This window comes from Corvus brachyrhynchos, unplaced genomic scaffold, assembly GCF_000691975.1.
Source record: "Corvus brachyrhynchos isolate BGI_N302 unplaced genomic scaffold, ASM69197v1 scaffold98, whole genome shotgun sequence".
Taxonomy (NCBI): domain Eukaryota; kingdom Metazoa; phylum Chordata; class Aves; order Passeriformes; family Corvidae; genus Corvus; species Corvus brachyrhynchos.
In genome coordinates, this window is record NW_008239762.1 from 26,109 (window position 1) to 43,615 (window position 17,507).

The following is a 17,507-nucleotide window of genomic DNA, read 5'->3' on the forward strand; positions in this document are numbered from 1 at the left end:
CGCCGCGCCCTGACTCCCCCGCCCCACGTCTGCCCCCGGCACAGAGACCGCGCTCGCTTCACCAGGAGTGCCATCCCCCCACAGACCGCGACAGCCGTCCCGTCTCTTTGGGTGACAGCGCCAGCCCCTAGAGCGACAGTGCACCCCCAAAGTCCGGGCGTGTGGTTTCCATCTTAATGGAAATAATTAAATAACGCCGGCCCAGCCTGGGTGCCCAGCTCATGTCCTCGTGGGCCACGAGGGACGGAGGACACGTGTCTGGGTGCAGTGCCAGCCATGGGGACAGTGCACCCTGATCCACGGGTGCACACACTCCCGCTGCCCCCGTGCTTCCCCGCTGCTGGCACCACCCTTGATCACCGTCCTCAGCTCTGCTTTCCCGGGGTGTCGGGCACTCGCTAAACACGGGGGCCCTGGCAGAGTGAGGAGGGGTGTGGCCGGCGGGGGTGACAACCATAAAACACTGTGTTTTTGTCAGGTATCCTCACTATGAGCCCTGCCTTGGTCCCCACAGCCCGGGAGGGGGGTGTCACCTTCATGCGGGTGGTGCCGTGGGACAGCAGTCCACGAGGAGGTGGCAGAGCTCCTCCTGTCCTGTCCCAGTGATATGTCCCCATCTCTCTCCTAACACCCCCAAATGTAGCATCACTGCCTTCCCAGGCCAGTGAGCAAGTGGGTTTCAGCCCTTCCAATCCCCTCAGCTCAAGAGGGCTCCCCACAAGGAGGCACACAGGGATTGTAAATCCCAGGGATGCTGTACTTGCTGCTGCTATGCTCTTGGAAGGGCTGGGTGGAAATTTAATGTGTACTTGTTTAAATGGAGTGATAAAATTTCTTTCAGCCTTTCAGAGTGACCTGGCTTCCCTCCTACCACAAGAGGTGACACCAGACCAAGCTAAGCAGGCAGAAAAGCCCATCCATGCCTTTGCACTGCCCAGGGACAAAAGAGCTACTCCCAAACGTGACACCCATCAGCACCCCAGGACAGAAAAATACCTGTCTATTAATACTTATAGTTATATAATCATTAATACTTATTGTATATAATGCACACTACAAGTTGAATTTAAAATACTCCTCTTCTAGCAAATAGCTCTTCACTCATGTCCAGAATAATGTCAGAGATTATTTGGAGAGAATACAGTAATTTTATTTGGGAATTAAAGAATTAATTTGGTATTTATTTTATAAACAAGGCTTAGGTCATGCACCGGTTCAGTCCTGGCTGTGTTCAGTAAGAGCAAAATGGTTTTTTGGATGATGCTGGACTTCTCCTGGAGGGAGCATGGGTGGGGATGATGTCTTTGACTTGTGTCTCATCACACTGGGACTCAGGAGGGAGAGCTGTGCTACTTCTCTTGCACAGTTTATGTGAGCAGAGGGAACTCTAGAAGTTCACTGACATGGGTGTTTTATCTGGGGCTTAGTAGTCTGTATACTTTTGTTTTAAGAAAAAAAATTGTCATAATGAATCTGCCTGAAATGAGGTTCATGCAAGTATCTCCACTTCTCCGTGGATGCCAAAATCTTAGGATAATTTATGGTAATATTTGGATAAGGGGAGTGATGGAGGATGAACAATTTGGTTTTACTTTTCTGTCTCTGTACAACCCACCTGCCCTAGAAATTTTTAATAATTGCCAAATTCCCGTTACTTAGGCATTATTTTCATACAAGTTTTGCTGTGTCTGAACCTCAGCTGGATTCAGCCAGGCACTTGCTCACCTCTGGCTGCTGTGCTTGTAGGTGCCAGGGAACCTGCTCCTGTGGGAGCTTTGGGGTTCATTCTGGACCGGGCGTAGACGAGAGATCTCTGAAGTCAGATCTTGGAACATGCGGTTTATTGCAAAGGGCGTGGGTATAGGGGCACTGCTTAGAGCTGCCAGCTGCAGCTCGGAGCAGGCCCAAGAGAGCAAGAGAGTAAGCAGGTAAGTAAAGAGAGAGAGAGAGCGAGAGGAATGAGAGTGAAGAAGAAGTGATGAAGTCCTGGTTACAATACAATAAATCATCTTCTGTACTGAATATTCTAATTGTCACTAACCAATCTAATACAAGATACAAATCCTATAGCATTTACATACAGCCTATAAGAGTTCTTATATTACCATAGAGTGTTACATCTTAACTTCTAAAAACTACTCTTTGGACCCCTTCTGCTGAGCTAGTAGGGTCTGCTCTGACCCTTGGACCTGCCTGCAAGCAGAGGGTATTGTTCAATCAAGAGGGGATTACCTTCAGTCGGCCATACCATTGTTTTCCAGTTGTTCAGTAACTAAGACTTGGTATTTCAAAAGTGGCTTTCATTTCGATGTCGCCTGTAGTTTTCATATTCCCAAAATCTTTTGTCAGGCAATCATATTTATAAGGCTTTCCTGTTTCATCTTCCCCAACATGCTCCCTGAAAAGCTGCTCTGTGTGCTGGGACTGTGAGTGCAGCCCTGCAGAGGCAGAGGCAGTTTCTTTACCCTCCCACACAAATTCCTCTGCTTTCATTACTTTTTTCTCCTGGTTCAATGACTGCTGGCCTTTGTCTTGTGGTCTGGCAGAGCCTGGTGCCACACACACCAGAGAGACAAAGGAATAGGCTGGTTTTTCTCCCCGAGCCTGGTATGAAGAGCCCACATTGTGAGTGAGACAGGCAGAGGGTTGAAGTGTTTTGCTCAGCCTTGGGCACTGTAAAACCCCCTTGCTTCTTTAAACACATCAGCCCAAAGCTCTGGCAAGGAAGCTCTGACCCTGAGGAAAGGAGCCCCAAGGTTGCACTCTCCTGTTCGAAGATCAGAATGTGAGTTTTAAAATAACAGAAGCAGCCTTTTGGGCAGCACTGAAAGCACAGCCATCTCACAGCCCTACACCCATATCCAGACCTCCTGGACAGTCATAGGCTGGGTTAGGGATGATCCAGGCCAAGAGAGCAGTCTTTGAGAGGATATGAGCCTGGACAAGGATCAGGAAAGTCGCTTGGAGTTGCTCATTAGCAGAGGTAGGAGAGGGTCAAGGTTTCTGGTGTTCACACCTGATCCTGATGCTTCTTCCCATCCTATCAGCACATCATTCCAGATCATCACCTGTAAAATACAGAAGTCAGAATGATTTGGGGTGAAATGGGCAGCAAGAATCATCAGGAAAGAGAATTTCAAGACTGTTCAAGTTTTGATCTGTCAAATGCTAATTTTTCTGTCCCATTTTAAGAAAAGGTCAGTTTCCCGAACAACATCAGAAAATGGTTTAAGGAGATGAGCTAGGACCTTGTCTCTGATTAGAAAAGGTTTGCTTTAATGCATTTCTTGGCTAAGGACTGAGCTAGACATCTACCAGATCAAATTGCTATCAACAGAAAAATTCTGTCTCTTTACTGCTGACAGAGAACCCTATTTATATCCAGCTCTGATAGGAATGCAAATACTCTTGGAAAAAATCAAATAGTGCAAAATTGCTGACAAACTACCTCCACACTAGAAACACCACTACCTAAAAGCATCCCTGCTAGTCTCACCAGGGCACAGATAACTGGTGTAGTTTGCAATGCCCTAAATGCAAGAATTTCAGTGGTCAGGTAAATACTTAGAGTCGACATACTCAACCTTAATGCTGGGGAAATTATTCTTCCCCAAACCAGTGTTTGAGCCTATTACAAAAGCTTTCATGAGCTGATGTAAGGAAATGATCAATGTAGATGGGTTTCTTTGACACCATGTATGTGAAAAAGTTTTTTAAGTAACATGGTCAGTGTTGTATCAGTAGATTTGGGGAAGACAGAAACTGCCAGGGAATATGTCTGTCCAGCAACAGGGTTTAGATACAAGTGCATTTAATGCCAGTTCATAGTGGCTGCTGGGGCTGGCATGGGACTTGTGAACAAGTTTTGTATCAAGATCCCATTTAAAAGTAAATAAAGAATTTAATTTTGAGGTAACTTTTCAAAGTTTCTAAAAATAAAGTATTTTTTTGTAGTGTGAATCATATACAAACAATAACTCATCTTTTTCTGAGTTTTGCATGTTGATTTATACTTCCCCTGTCAGAATTGGTTCAAGATATTTGCAGTTTCACTTGTCTTTGGTGTTAGGTGGATATTTCTTGAACATTTCAACATTTCTTGAACAATACACACAGAAAAGTATAAGGCTTATGCTCACACTGACTGCAAAACGTATTCTCATTGATGCTTTCACTCACTCACTCCCATGGTTTAAATGGTTTTGCACAAGCAGCAGTGGTTTCAGTTTGATAAACCATTTTGTTGGTGGTATGTTTGGTGAAGCTGAGTGAATTGAAATAACCTTATGTTCCCTGTCTGGTCTGACTCTACAATCTTAAAACAGTAGAAAGGTGAAAAGGTGTATTCAATATCAATAGTATGCTCCCAATGATCTGGGGTAAACATAGTGAAAAGATCAGGCACACAAGGAATTGCTATTTTTGCATACTCACTGTTCAGAGCAGAACAGCAGCTTTAAAGAAAGCACGTCTTTGAATTGCAAGCTTGATTCACAGAACATTCTATGCATTGAAGGACCCATCTAATGAACAGTGAGTAGGCATTCTATCTTTGAAAAATATGAACAAATAAATGGCACCATAATAGATTTATTTGTAATGTGTAACAGCTGGCTCTAGGGATAATCTTCAAGTGCTTGTTTACAAAAAAAAAAAATCAGTTTACTGCAATACATTTTGAAACGGGCTATATCACAACGTATGTGTCACCTATAAAAACCGCTTGACTGCAACTGTGTCCCCTTACCATCTTCAGAAAACAAGTAAAGTAGGCGGTGTTTTCCTCTCACAAGGGCGCTCCCACGTGGCGGCGGGTCTAGTCCCCGCGAACAGCGCTGCGGTGCAGGCACAGCGCCCAGCTCGGACACCCCGCCTCAGCTACCGCTGCCTCCCCGGCTCCCCGGCGCAGGCATAAGAAGCCGGTCCTGGCCCCCGCCGCATGGTGGGCCCACACCCCCGCCGGCAGCAGGGAGGTGAGAGGGGCCGGGGGATGCCGGGCGGGCTGTCCCCGCCTTGGGGGGGACACTATCAGGGTAGTATCGCCGCTCCACATCACCTCTGCGGAGCCCGAGGAGAGCTGGAGCACTCCTCAGCCTTGCGGACGGGAAGCAGGCAGGGCAGGAGCATGCAAAGGGCTCTTAGGATATTTCCTACCTTGTCTGGGAACAGTCTTTCATTTCGGACACTGACGGCTGAGTGGGGGAGGACATCAGCTGTGGGATCAGATTCAGCTGGTGGTGGAGAAACAGGAGCCAGGTCGCAGGGCAGGAGATATTTACCTGTGGGATATGAACGAACCGAGTGCCAGGCAATAAGCCTTTTTTATTTTCCCAGGTTTTGGAAAGGTGGGTTGGCAGCTCTCCCTATTTGATCAGAGACTCTTTGGTTTGTCCATTTGTGAAGTCTGCAGGGAACGCTGCAATCTGAATTATTATCATTCCCAAGGGGGTCTCCAGATCAAGTGCGGGAGAGGAAGGTTCGAGAGGTGTTGATTTTGACCTGCTGGCACTCATCGAAACTGGTTCCTACCCGGTTCCCCTGACTGCTGGGCTGGAGACAGGTCTGCAGGCAAAGGCATAGGTGAGGGGACCTGTGACAGCAGGGACAGCAAAACCTTTCTGAAGCTCCGGAGCTGCCCCCATGCCTGCCCCTCTCCTCGTCTTGTGGCCCTACTGTCTTCGAGAGCCCCTGGCAGCAGAGTAATGGTCTCTCGGGACGTTCCCCTTGAAGCCAGAGCTGCTGCCAGAGCTTCCCAGCAGAACGCCTTGAGCGCGGGTCCGACCTTGCCGATGGATGGGCGGTGCCCCGGGGTGGCCGTGCTTCCAAAGCAATAAGAATTGCTGGAGCTTGCCCAGGCTGGCGTTCCCACGTTCCCTCTGACCTCAGGGCCACGCCACAACCATGTCTGAGCTGGAGAAGGCGATGATCGTCATCATCGATGTCTTCCACCAGTACTCCGGGAAGGAGGGAGACAAGCACAAGCTGAAGAAATCGGAACTGAAGGAGCTCATCAACAACGAGCTGACCCACTTCCTCGGTGTAAGTACTGCCCTCCGCGCAGCTTGGTTGGGCTCGGGGGGCATCGAGCAGACACTGCACTCCATTAATTCTGTCTCCCACGGGAAGCCAGTGCAGGCGAAGGGGTTTATTTACATAGCAGAGCATTAAATCCTTTGCTCCAGCTCTACAGAGCAGCAGGATGAGGGCAACAGCCTGTATGGCAGACTGGGGTGTGGGTTGGATACTAGGGAAATTACCTTCCCTGGCACAGGGGGACAGCCTTGCTTCAAGGGGCTCAAGATGTCCCTCCCCAGCAGCACAGCTGCGGCTGCGATTCCCAGGGGCACAGGACAGTGCCCCACCACAGACTGGGAACAGCCACAAGATATTTGGGATATATCTGAACAGAGTTTCAGCTGTGAGAACATTTGAGAAATGGGGACATGTTACTGTCTGGGCCTTGCTGTGGTCCTCCCCAGCTTTGGCTGCCTGTTTCTATCCCTTCAGGAAATCAAAGACCAGGAGACTGTGGACAAAGTCATGGAGGCACTGGACTGCGACGGGGATGCAGAGTGTGACTTCCAGGAGTTTGTGGCCTTCATTGCAATGGTCACTGCTGCTTGCCATGAGTTCTTTGAGCATGAGTGAACTGGTGGGAAGCAGGTGAGCCCCTTCTGCTCATGCTGGAGAGACGAAAGGCAGCATTGCTCCTCCAGGAAAAGGAATGGGTGTGATTACAGACACCTTAGAGTTCAGCTTGTGCTAGACTTAAGCAGCTTATTAAAAGTGCTGTGGCTTTGTGAACAAGAAACACCTGTGTGGCTTAGGAAGGGCTATCGGCTAGTGCCCACTGGGCTGGATGCAGTGAGCGAGTGCCTTGCCTCAAGCTCCTTCCCTGCTGTTTTAAGTCAGGAATGTGCATGGGGCTAGAAGGAGAGGGATGCTGTTATCCAAGCTTGCGTGCAAAGGAAAAAGGGAAATTAAGGAGGAGGTGATGCAGAGGGGCTTGTTATGGAAACTTGCTGCTGAGTCCACTGGCTTGAACGGGAAGACTCCCAGTGATTCCTGTGGGCTCTATGCATGACATTAACGCAGGAAACCCAGCTCCTGTCCTCTCACAGGTGCTCAGTAGAGCCCACCCATTTCTTGGGACATTGAGACACCCTTGGCTTGCAAGGCAAAGTATAACAATCTAAAAGCGTAACCATCTAAAAGCATAACCATCTGACAGCTCAGTCTTTTCTCTTGTTGATCAATCCTGCTTTTAGCAGCCTGCAGAACTGGAAGCAACAGTGTATGAGGCTCCTACGCTAGGGTCAGCTCCTGGGCCTGGGATATGCCTTGACAAGGTGTCCAGGCTCAGTCAGAAGGGATGGGGGATTGGCCTAGTGTCACCACAGACCAAGCACAGCCTCCTGAGTGTGTGAAAATAACAAGAATAAAATGTTGGTTTGGCCTCTGTGAAAAATGTGTCCTTTTGTGCCAGGCTGCTCTGCACTGAGAGAGGAAGGCTGGGGGATCCAGCCTGAAGCACTGCTACAGCTCATGCCCCTGGGTTTCTTGTTGGGCATCGACCCCTCATCTCCTCCCTGGTGTCACTGTGACTGGCCAGACATCCCACAATTGTCACCAGTGCCGTGTTCCACCTGGCCGCCCAGACTGCCAGGTGTACCTGCCAGGACAAAGGAACTGGTGAGAAGGCCCCTCTGCAGGATGTGACTGCTGCTACCAGGGTCATCCAGGGGCTTCCAGTGGTGAGCCCTTGCAAAGCCTCAACTTAACCCAGGACAACCTCCCCAAAGCCTGTGCTTCTGCCTTTTCAGTCTGCACCTGCCATCCATCTCAGCAATATCTGTGAGTTGGACCTTCCTGGCCTGCAGCATCAATAGTGACACATTCACAGCAAAGATGCTCTCAGATGGCACTGGATTCACCTTGTTCCACATTTTATAATGATTTCACGCACAAAATGACATCTTTGGACAGGGACCATGTTGCTATTCTCACCAGCCTCCCCCAAGCTGTGCAGAGGGACACTCAGGCAGAGCCAGACATACAAGGGACAGCATCTTGTCCTAACACCTAACACAAAAAGCCATTTTGCCATCGCAGGGTAGTGCTCACTCAATGAGAAGCTGTTTAGCATCCGAGTTACTTCCACCATATTTTTAACATCCTCCTCCAGTCTCAGTTCAGCTGCTTTCAACACTGGTACAGACCTGAGGCCATGTGTGAGAACAGTGGGTGGGGACACTGTCTGTCTCTATGTCCCCAAGGTGAGGCAGGGTAGACAGGACTCTCTAGACTGTCTCTCAAGCCTGAACCTGAGTTCAGCAGAGGGGTCTGATGTTCCAGTACAAGGGTCTGCCCACGAGCCACATTTGTGAGTCATGTTTTTGACTCTATGAAGAGGATTCAAATGAACTTCCCACCAGGAAGGACACCAACAGTTTCCTACTTATCAACAGCAGTAAAGCTGAAACAAAGAGAAGTACAGCAGCAGGAAGGGCCTGATTTTTAAAAGATGCAGATTCACTTCTGAAGCTAGAGAAGTGTCAGAGGGGCAGATTTTGTACATCCATGCTGTATTGTACTTCCGCTGAATCACGTTTTCAGAATTTAAAATGCTGCAATTACCTTCTGCTCTGAGAGATTAGAATCTGCACTTTTATTCTCTCCCCAGATAATTTTAGCAGATGTGCATCTGTGAAAGGGAACCTTCTCCCTGGATCAGACAAAAAATTACCAGCACTGTAAGAGCACTTACAGACACCCCTCCCCTCCCAAATATTCTTCCACATCTTACCAGGAGTGCTGGTTGTTGCTCATCTAAAAAAACATATACTTCATCTTAACTGTTGATGGAAGTGGATCCAGGCTGAATCATTCAAAAGCAGCGCTCACATGCTGATAGCAAGAAAAAAAAAAATCTTAAAAAGAAAACCATGTTTTTCTTCCCACAAATTAGGTGTGGACTTTTACAGACCCCAGAAAAGGAACAGAACCAACCACAGCACTGTCATTCACATTTGGCAGAGAAAAGTGGCAGAAATAAATAATGATTTTGCAGTTACCTTTGCTAGACAAGTTTTAAGGAATGCTAGAAAAATAGCACTTTTATGTTTAAGTGAAAACAGGGTTAAATAAACCAAAGTGGGAAAAAAAGCAGTGGTGTATATTATTTTAATAACGTATATTGAAATACAAAAAAATAGAACTCTGCTTATATGGCACTGGCATAACCAAACCACACCATAAAATCTGGTGTGCCCAGTTCCTCCTAAACAAAACAAAAATGACACAAAATCCAAACACAAACACAAAATCTGAAGACTGTAGCAAAAACCCACATTAGAATTGGTCATGACAAGGAATTCTGGCTTGCAAGTATCTCATTTGAAATATCTGACCACAGAAATATTTATATCCTTATACCTTTGCTACAAGCTGGGATTCAGTGTCATGCTCATTCAATTTAAGATGAATTACAGATTTTTGAATCCTGTCCTCATTAGTTTGAGAAAGATGAGTTAAGTTGCTTTGGCATTGAAATCTGGTGTGCTTTAAACACGTCACACAGCACTTTCTGGATGCGAGGCACAATGCCTGGCTGGAATTAAAAGTGAGAAAAACAGCAAAGGCTCCAAGATGCCGTTGTCTCATTATGTACAGTGCTTTTAAACACAAATCACATTTTGCAGGATCAATTTGTGTTTGTTTCCTAAATCTGCTGTTGGTACAAATGGTTTCCATAGGTGCCTCACCTCTCTTGCCTTTTCAAACAAAATATTTACCTTCTTTTAAGAGACTACAACTTAGTTTACTTCCATAAACAAGGAAGTAATTAAAAGCAGGTGCTTTGGTCAGAAACCCTTGAAAGTCATTAAAAAACCTCCCAGAGCTCCTTTCCAAGATGGAATGCCATGTAACCACAGAGTGTTGTGCACACTGTGGGCTGATCGTGGGCCCAGCAGTCTGACCCATCTGCTCCACCCCAAAGAAGTTTTTGCATTGAACTTTGTGTCAGAGAAAGGAAACCACCTGGAAACACACTCTGGAGTAATGCTGGTGCAGCACATCATTTTGTCTGGACAAAAGTTAAACCAGGCACCCTACCTCCCACGAGCCACATTGCAAGAGGGACAGGAAAAATTGTTTTATGGACTTTTTACAGCCTTTCCAAACTGCTGCAGCTGTTGGAAACGATGTAACTTTAAAAAATTTTAATTAATGGTTTTATTAAATTTTAATTAAACAAAACCAGTATATTAATTATAAGCAGTGCGTTAATCTTGCATCACTTTTACCCAGCATTTAGCAAAGTTGTCTTAAGTTACTTTTATGGGAATACAGCTTGGGAAAATTACTGAGACATAAAGTTTTGATAAACTAACTCTGATATGCTTCAGTGAACAAAGCCTGGGAGAGAAAGATGCATTGTTGAAGCTGGACATCTGGAATGCAGAATTTATGGACTACAAGGACATTTTGCAGAAACCAGAAGAGACTAACAAAGACCATGTCTGTGTGTTGAAAAGTCCCTACTGGAGGAAACAGATACTAAAACCCCTAAAAATATGGACTAATCAGCATGAACAGCGAGGAATCAATAACCAATAGAGGACAGTATACTAATAAATGAAAGAGAATTACACAATTTAAAACCAACGAACATTAATTCGTTTGCTAAAATGTAGGAATAGGTGAAAAAGTTTTGTATCAGTGTCTGGGTAGAGGCTAGAATTTTGTCAGCCACTTACAAACCCTGGCCAGGAATAAAGTACTGCCTCACTCTCCAGCACTACAAAGACACTGTTAGAGGGTTTTCTTTATCCTGACGGTTCCGGAGGATTTCGGCAGCACAGCGGCTGCTGTGGGTTAGTCGGATGAGGTTGCTGGAGGGCATCAACCTGGTCCTGCTGTTTCTGCTCGTGCTTTTCCTTTTCAGCTAGTGCTTTCTCCCTAGCAGTCATCAGCCTAGACCTGGCATCAGGCCTCTTTCTGTCCGGCTGGTGCCTCCTGCAATGTTTTCCAAGGGTATAAACTTGGGTGGATGTCCCGCTGCAAACCAAGCAGGGGAATGGCCAGTCTGTGGCTGGAGCTGGAGCTTAGAGGCCCTGGAAAGGCTCGGCCACGCACAGAGCAGCTGCTTAGTGGCACCATGGCAGTGACATCATACCAGCCGTGCCCCGCCAGCCCCATGGCAGTGATGTCACACATGACATAGTGATGTCAGCATTGCAGCATGGCAGAGGTTCAAAACATAGGAAATTCAGGACCATCCAGGCTTTACAACTGCTTTACCTGCAAAGCAATTGTAGCAAAGCTTTGCAGAAAAAGCTCTTAAGGCATTAAACCATCTGAAATATGCGTGGGAACTGTGCTAAGCCAAGGTTTTGACCTAACAGCCTAAGTTTCAGCATTCATCAAGTCAGATTGGCAAGAGTTGTTTTGAAATGTTTAATAAGCTTTTTGTTTTACTTTACAAGGCAACTTGTCTCACTTTCAGCAGTATCTCAATACAAAAGTCTTACAATGCTTTATTTGCTAAAAAACTACAACATGGAACTGGAGGTTAGGGAGTTCTCTCCTTTTGCCAGCTGTTCTGGCAGGAGGGGTGTTCCACAGCCCGCTGCTGGAGGCTGCTGCACTCAAACACTAAGTTACACAAGTTCTGTACATAATTACAGTCAGAGTATGCAGCTGTATTATACACCACAGGTAAACACCATCATGGCCCATAACTATTATAGAGGAGAGCTTTTTCTTGAAGATTTCAGAGTTTATTTGACCATGGATAAATCTGATATATCAGGGGACTGACATCCATCTTTCTTAGGCACTGATCTAGGCAGAACTGCCTTGCAGAAAAAACTGCCTCTTTTTCAAACTTGTGCATTATTAAAAAAATTTTACGTAGCTCTCAAAGTCTTTAACAAATCTATAAAAATAATTATTTGCTTACCTTCAAACACAGAATATTTGAATAACTTCTTATTCTCTTTCTGCATTAGGTTCACTGCAGTATTAGATCAGGCAGAAACTTCAAAACCTTAATTAGTCCAACTGTGACTCAACCAACTGGATATTTTAGCCTGAACAAAAGAGCTTAAATACAACTCCAAAGAAAACAAAGGAAGTTTGTACCACAGCAGCTCAAGCTAACTAACACTGAATAGATTTTCCATGATGGGGGGAAAAGTTACTATTTTAGGTTTTAGCACAGAATATTCAGGGAAAACATATTGTAGGCCCATGCTTTGTAAACATTTGTAAAAATCATTCAGACACTAGTGGTTTTGGAACGGATTTTCAAATCCTTGGCATTATGCAGGGCAGGAATTAACAGCTAACACTATGAAAACAAGCAACTTTACCATGGCGTTAGAAGAGCAAGAGCACTGAAGGCTCCTGCATCAAGTACTTAAAACTGGGTATTACTTTGTATTTTATTATAAAGTTTATAATACCATTACAGAGTCCAGCATGGCACCGTAAGTAACCTTGTTACAGTATTTGTTTTTGCTTGGTACAAAAAAGCTTAACAGCAGCATAACTGTTACATTGAATCCGGGATTGGAACAGGTTGGCTTCTTCTGAATAGGGATGAGTCAGCGATTTAAAATAAAAAGACTGCATTTTTAAATCTCAGAGATGTGCAAAATTCCTTTCAGGAGAGAATGTGGTAGAGGTGTGTGCAATGTTGAAGGTTATGTCCCAACCCTGATACTGCCAATATATTGCAGTCATGTGGAGGGTGAACTCTGGATCGTTACTCACGACTTTGGGTGCAGTTTCCAGGAGTCCTCCTCACAGCTGGTGTTCTCTCCTCACCCCATTCTATGTCCTTTTATGCAGTGCATCAAGTACTGACATTCATAATTATTCTCGTCCCCTTGCCCCCCCCAAAATAAAATTGGTCCATGATAGTTCTAATAAGCTTCCTTCAGGAATTCCAGTAAACTCTCTATCCTAAGACAGCTGTGACTGTTACAGTGGGTTTATGAAAGCAAATGCAGTCCGGGAGATGAAGGTCTCTATGTAAAGAGAAGTATCTCCATTTTCCTAAGGTCTTCAACAGCTTTTAAAAACACAGAGCATGGATTCCGATGTTATTATGAGGAAAGTCCCTTGGATTTTGGTGCTTTAGCCTTGATGTGATTTGCTGTTTTCACATGTTGTAAGCAACATAAATAGGATCCAACTGATCAGCTAAAAATCCATCTCTCAAGTGCATTCGTTGTTTCTCGCCACGGGAGTTGATGGGTATGACCCCGGGATCCACGATGACCACGACACCAACGATGAGATAATGCTCCTCCAGCACCACGTTGGTCACCAGTGCAACCAGATCCAGCGCTTCCTGCTCTGAGCCTTCCAGCTCCACCACCACCACCAGCAGGTTTGTCCATGTAAACACAGCACTGTTGGCATGACACACATGTTAATGGGGAGGAAAAAATACCTAGACAAGTTATTAAAAAAGGTTATTAAAAGAAAGACAAGACCTCCCAAAGCTTACAAGTAAACCTGAATGCTCTGAGGCTGGAGAGGACCTACAGCCAATGATATACATAACTCATTAGGCCCAAACGGGAATAACACGCGTGAGAAGACACTGTCCATGAAATCCTTGAGATGTGTTTACCACACCCACATGTGTACATTCTGACACAGCCAAGGAAGTTACAAGTTCTTCTGCTTTAGAAGAAATAAAGTGCTCCAGAAGAATAATGCTGAGGTTCTTACCATTCTGCAATGCTCTTATGTGCCCTGATTACAGAGGTTTCTATGTCAATGGGGTGGTATCTCATTCCTCTGAGCTCCAGTGTTTCATCCAAAGAGCCCACGACATACAGGGCATCATGCCTCTCTGCAATACAGCACACACATTTCAACATCATCACATCTGCAGGACAAACACAGTCACTCGTATGTGCTTATTCCTGACGTTCTAAGATGTTCCCAGTGCTTCCTAGGGGGAAGAGTCTGTAATACAAGCTCTATCATTTGGAGAGAATGAAGAGCTCATGTAGCACTTTTGCCTATTGACTCCAAGCAACTGAAACCACACTGAAAAGAATTTCTGGGTCATCCAGTTCTGTCCTTTCTCTCATGTAATGTGACCTCAGTTCATAAACCCAAGCAAAGTCTGCCATTAAAGCATCTTTTCGTTCCACTATGCTTACAAGAGAAATTTTCTTCTCTGATTAACACAAACACTTTTCTGATTTCCAAATTTATCTTCTTTTTTTCTTTTTAACATCAGCTTATGCCCACTTGTCCTCATGCCAGCAAAATTCTACTCAAGCTCCTTAAGATCCCACAGTTTACACAATAAGAACAGCCTCTCCCCAGGCTCAGCTCTGCCAGGTGAAATAAACAAAGCTCTCCTAGACCCTGCCTGAAGGACACACTCTCTGCATTCATCCTGTAACTCTTGTTCAGTTCAATTTTGCTTTTTCTTTGTTAACTGTTTTAGAGTTCTGGTCAGTTGTGTCACTGGAGGTGAAAATCATGCTGCGAAGCTGTACTTCATGTGTACTGTATGTTAATTCACTGCACAAAGCCTCTTAAAAGCTAAAGGACAAGCAACATTGTTCCATGGTGATAAAAACCTCTATGATAGTGATTTTTCAGAAAGCTACAAGGCACAAAAACTTGCTATCATTATCCAGTGGCAGCAGTCAGGACACTGACACTATTAATGTAGACACCATTATTCATTTATGTCCAATCACAGAAAAACAGCAATATACATTTGTTATTAAGTTACAAGCACTCAAACTCCTTTTTTTAGGATGTTCAGAGATTTATTTTTTAAAGTATATGATAATCAAGAGCTGTATCTACTTTGTATTCTGTCTCAACAGAAAACACAGCAGATGGAAGACAAACTTTTCCCAAATTTAGACATCTTGGCTTAAATCAAAAAAACCCCCAGATGAACAATTTATTTTCTCTACTGGAAAGTTTCTCCTCTAGACCTTTAACGTTCGAAAGACTGTAAAATCACTGGTGTCTATGCATATCCTGAACCTGCTGAATGACAGAACATCTCCTACTTAATTCAGGAGTCTTCTGTGATGGAAGTCAGCATAAACTTGCCAGACAGCCTTATCTTTGCTGGCTCAGCTTTCCCAAGGAGCCTCACACAAGTACCCCTGTAGGTTGGTGTTCCCTCTCACCTCCACTGGCATCCGTCAGCTCTGTCCTGCGCAGGAAGCCCAGGTACCCAGTGCGAGCCCACATGGTCTGAGTGTCCCCAAAACTCAGGCGAGCAGTAAAGTGATCAGCGTGCAGTGCTTCTTCTCCATACACTGTGTAGTAACCAGTAGCATTGTGTGGGCTACTCACCCATATCTAGGGGATAAAACAAATCCAAACTGGAATAAACATAGGTTATTTTGCCAGACACAGACAACATCATTAATTGATTTAAAAGATCTGTTTCACAGACAATTTTGACTACTCCAAAATGCCAGTTTTATTGAAATCATTAACTTCCGACCAGAGAAAAGGAGTTTTGTATACATGTAATTGAGGGATGGTAAAGGCCATAAAAAAATGAACCAGGCATTTCGCTTACTGGGAAGGAGCACCTGCTAACCTATTAGCTCGGCATCTTATTACACAACAAAAGATGCCTATAAAACAAAGGTTAAACCAAGCAGCAAATTACCTTTTGCCGCTGCCCAGTGATGGGAGTACATCCCTACCTGTTCAAGCTGCCAGGCAGACACAGTCTAGTGCCCTGGTCTCACCTGGTGCTGTGAAGGCACATGTGCAGCAATGCAAACAGTGCCAGCCCTCTGAGGGGTTCATTCACGTGCCACACCAGGGTGATCCTGGCCGTCCCACTCAGGGGAAGAAAGGCATTTATCTAAGAGGAGGTATCAATGTATCACATCACTACTGATAAACACAGTACAAGGGTACCAAACCTTTACCTCTCCTAAATGTGAGTCTCCCAGAGGTCCCTTGGTTTCTGTGTGTGCTATGATGACCTTTACTCCTGGAAGAATCTTGAATAAGAAGCAAATAGAAGTTAAGAAAATGAATTAATCAAAAGAAAAATCCATCAGAAGGCAACAGTCTGTACTTCCCTTACTACTCCTTTCTGCACCACCAACCATCTCTTTCTACCACTATTATTTAACCTGTTAAATAATTTTAACTCTGAGCAGCTGTTTTGCAGCTTCAGCATTGGTTTCACACCTAGAAAATGACTTCAGAAAGCCTCAGATTTGTTTCAGTGGTAGCAACTTATCCTATTGCTTCATGTCATGCACCTATCTTCACTTTAGCTACTCAATCATAACATGCTCTCCTGGACACATTCTGATTAGCCAAGCTTGTCCCACATGTTCTTTACTGAGATCCAGGTGATGCAGCTCCCTGCCGAGGTGAGTGCCATGAGGATATAATGAGTGTCATAATGCCTTTAAACTGAAAGAGGAGGTTTAGATTAGATGTCAGGAAGAAATTCTCCCCTGTGAGGGTGCTGAGGCCCTGGCACAGGGTGCCCAGAGAAGCTGTGGTTACCTCACCCCTGGAAGTGTCCAAGGCCAGGTTGGATAGAGCTTGGAGCAACCTGGTTTAGTGGAAGGCGTCCCCACCCATGGCAGACAGGGACTGGAATGAGATGAGCTTTAAAGTCCTTTCCAACCCAAACCACTCTGTGATTCTGTGAGGAGGAAGAATCACACTCAGTCTCTCACCTTCCCAGACTCCATAAGTGGCAGACTGTGTGGAGAACCTCTCTCCACCAAACGCACCCTGAGAAAATAAGAGGATACATTTGTACAAGGCTTTAAGAACTGTTGGAGGTTAAGATTTTTTTTTTCTCTCAGGGAATTTTCTCCCATCTGTTGCCTAAGAGATGATAATGACTGGTACTTAAGAGAGACAAAAGATATAGCCATGGAGGAGGGGGAGGGGTGCAGCTGGCTGCACTCTCCTAGCTGAGGGGCTTTCTCTTGGGAAGGGCAGAGATACCTTGAGATTTTGGCTGGGGGGGTCAGGGGCTGGGCTCAGCTTCTCTCTCTCACTCGCTCTTGGATCGGAGGGGACCAATCTGCGGTTACTGTGGGAAGAATTTGCTGCCACCGTGGAGTTCCGCCTTTTACTGCTTCTACCGTGAGTGAGGCTTTGCTCGTAAGAGCAGCTGTTGAACTGGGACCTTAGTAACACTCTACCTCAATGGAAAAGGACCCTCACCATCTACTTGGGTGCCCAGGGGAAAACCCGTGACCCTGAGCCGCGAGCCCCTCTGAGTGAGTCTCTCCTAGCTGCTTGTGGGAGCCCACCTGCTGCTGCCCCGCCCTGCTGTCTTCTGCTGCTACTTCGGGTTTTTCACTACACTTCACCCCGATACCCCGTGTCTGCCCAAACCCCGCAGTTCCTGCTAAGGCTGTGGAGTTTCTGCTACATTTTGTTTGTCACCCCGGGGTGTGCCTGCCTCTGCCGTTCCCGCCGCTGCTCCCACGTTCCCGCCACAACCCACT

At 45.6% G+C, this 17,507-nt stretch overlaps 2 protein-coding genes and 1 long non-coding RNA gene across 9 annotated transcripts in view; 1 reads left to right on the forward strand and 2 right to left on the reverse strand.

The window, feature by feature from the left end:
• Window positions 1-2,980: 2,980 nt before the first annotated feature.
• LOC108448762 lies at window positions 2,981-5,241 on the reverse strand. Its single transcript, XR_001864777.1, has 2 exons — window positions 5,155-5,241; window positions 2,981-3,068 (listed from the first exon to the last, which is right to left on the reverse strand). It is a non-coding gene; the product is annotated as an uncharacterized LOC108448762 (long non-coding RNA).
• Window positions 4,807-9,296, forward strand: S100B (S100 calcium binding protein B). 4 transcript variants are annotated; one of them, XM_017742772.1, is made up of 3 exons: window positions 4,807-4,973; window positions 5,446-6,039; window positions 6,508-7,468. In XM_017742772.1, the coding sequence occupies exons 2-3, from the start codon at window positions 5,902-5,904 to the stop codon at window positions 6,646-6,648; spliced, it is 279 nt and encodes a 92-aa protein (XP_017598261.1). In that variant the 5' UTR covers window positions 4,807-4,973; window positions 5,446-5,901; the 3' UTR covers window positions 6,649-7,468. The 4 variants fall into 4 exon arrangements, with proteins under 4 accessions (XP_017598261.1, XP_008638405.1, XP_017598263.1 ...); XM_008640183.2 differs by having other exon boundaries at window positions 5,887-6,039; XM_017742774.1 differs by lacking the exon at window positions 4,807-4,973 and adding an exon at window positions 7,487-9,296 and having other exon boundaries at window positions 5,347-6,039; window positions 6,508-6,663.
• A 1,047-nt stretch (window positions 9,297-10,343) lies between these two features.
• The window catches only part of DIP2A (disco interacting protein 2 homolog A), an 82,888-nt gene continuing 75,724 nt past the window's right edge, over window positions 10,344-17,507 (reverse strand). For 2 of the 4 annotated variants that reach the window (XM_017742768.1, XM_017742767.1), the window contains exons 36-40: window positions 16,722-16,779; window positions 15,951-16,025; window positions 15,189-15,363; window positions 13,750-13,873; window positions 10,344-13,424 (exon numbers count right to left, since the gene is read on the reverse strand). In XM_017742768.1, coding sequence (XP_017598257.1) covers window positions 13,172-13,424; window positions 13,750-13,873; window positions 15,189-15,363; window positions 15,951-16,025; window positions 16,722-16,779 — 685 coding nt within the window. In that variant the 3' untranslated portion in view covers window positions 10,344-13,171. The remainder of the gene's footprint in view (window positions 13,425-13,749; window positions 13,874-15,188; window positions 15,364-15,950; window positions 16,026-16,721; window positions 16,780-17,507) is intronic. The other 2 variants (XM_017742771.1, XM_017742770.1) reach the window with 1 other exon arrangement.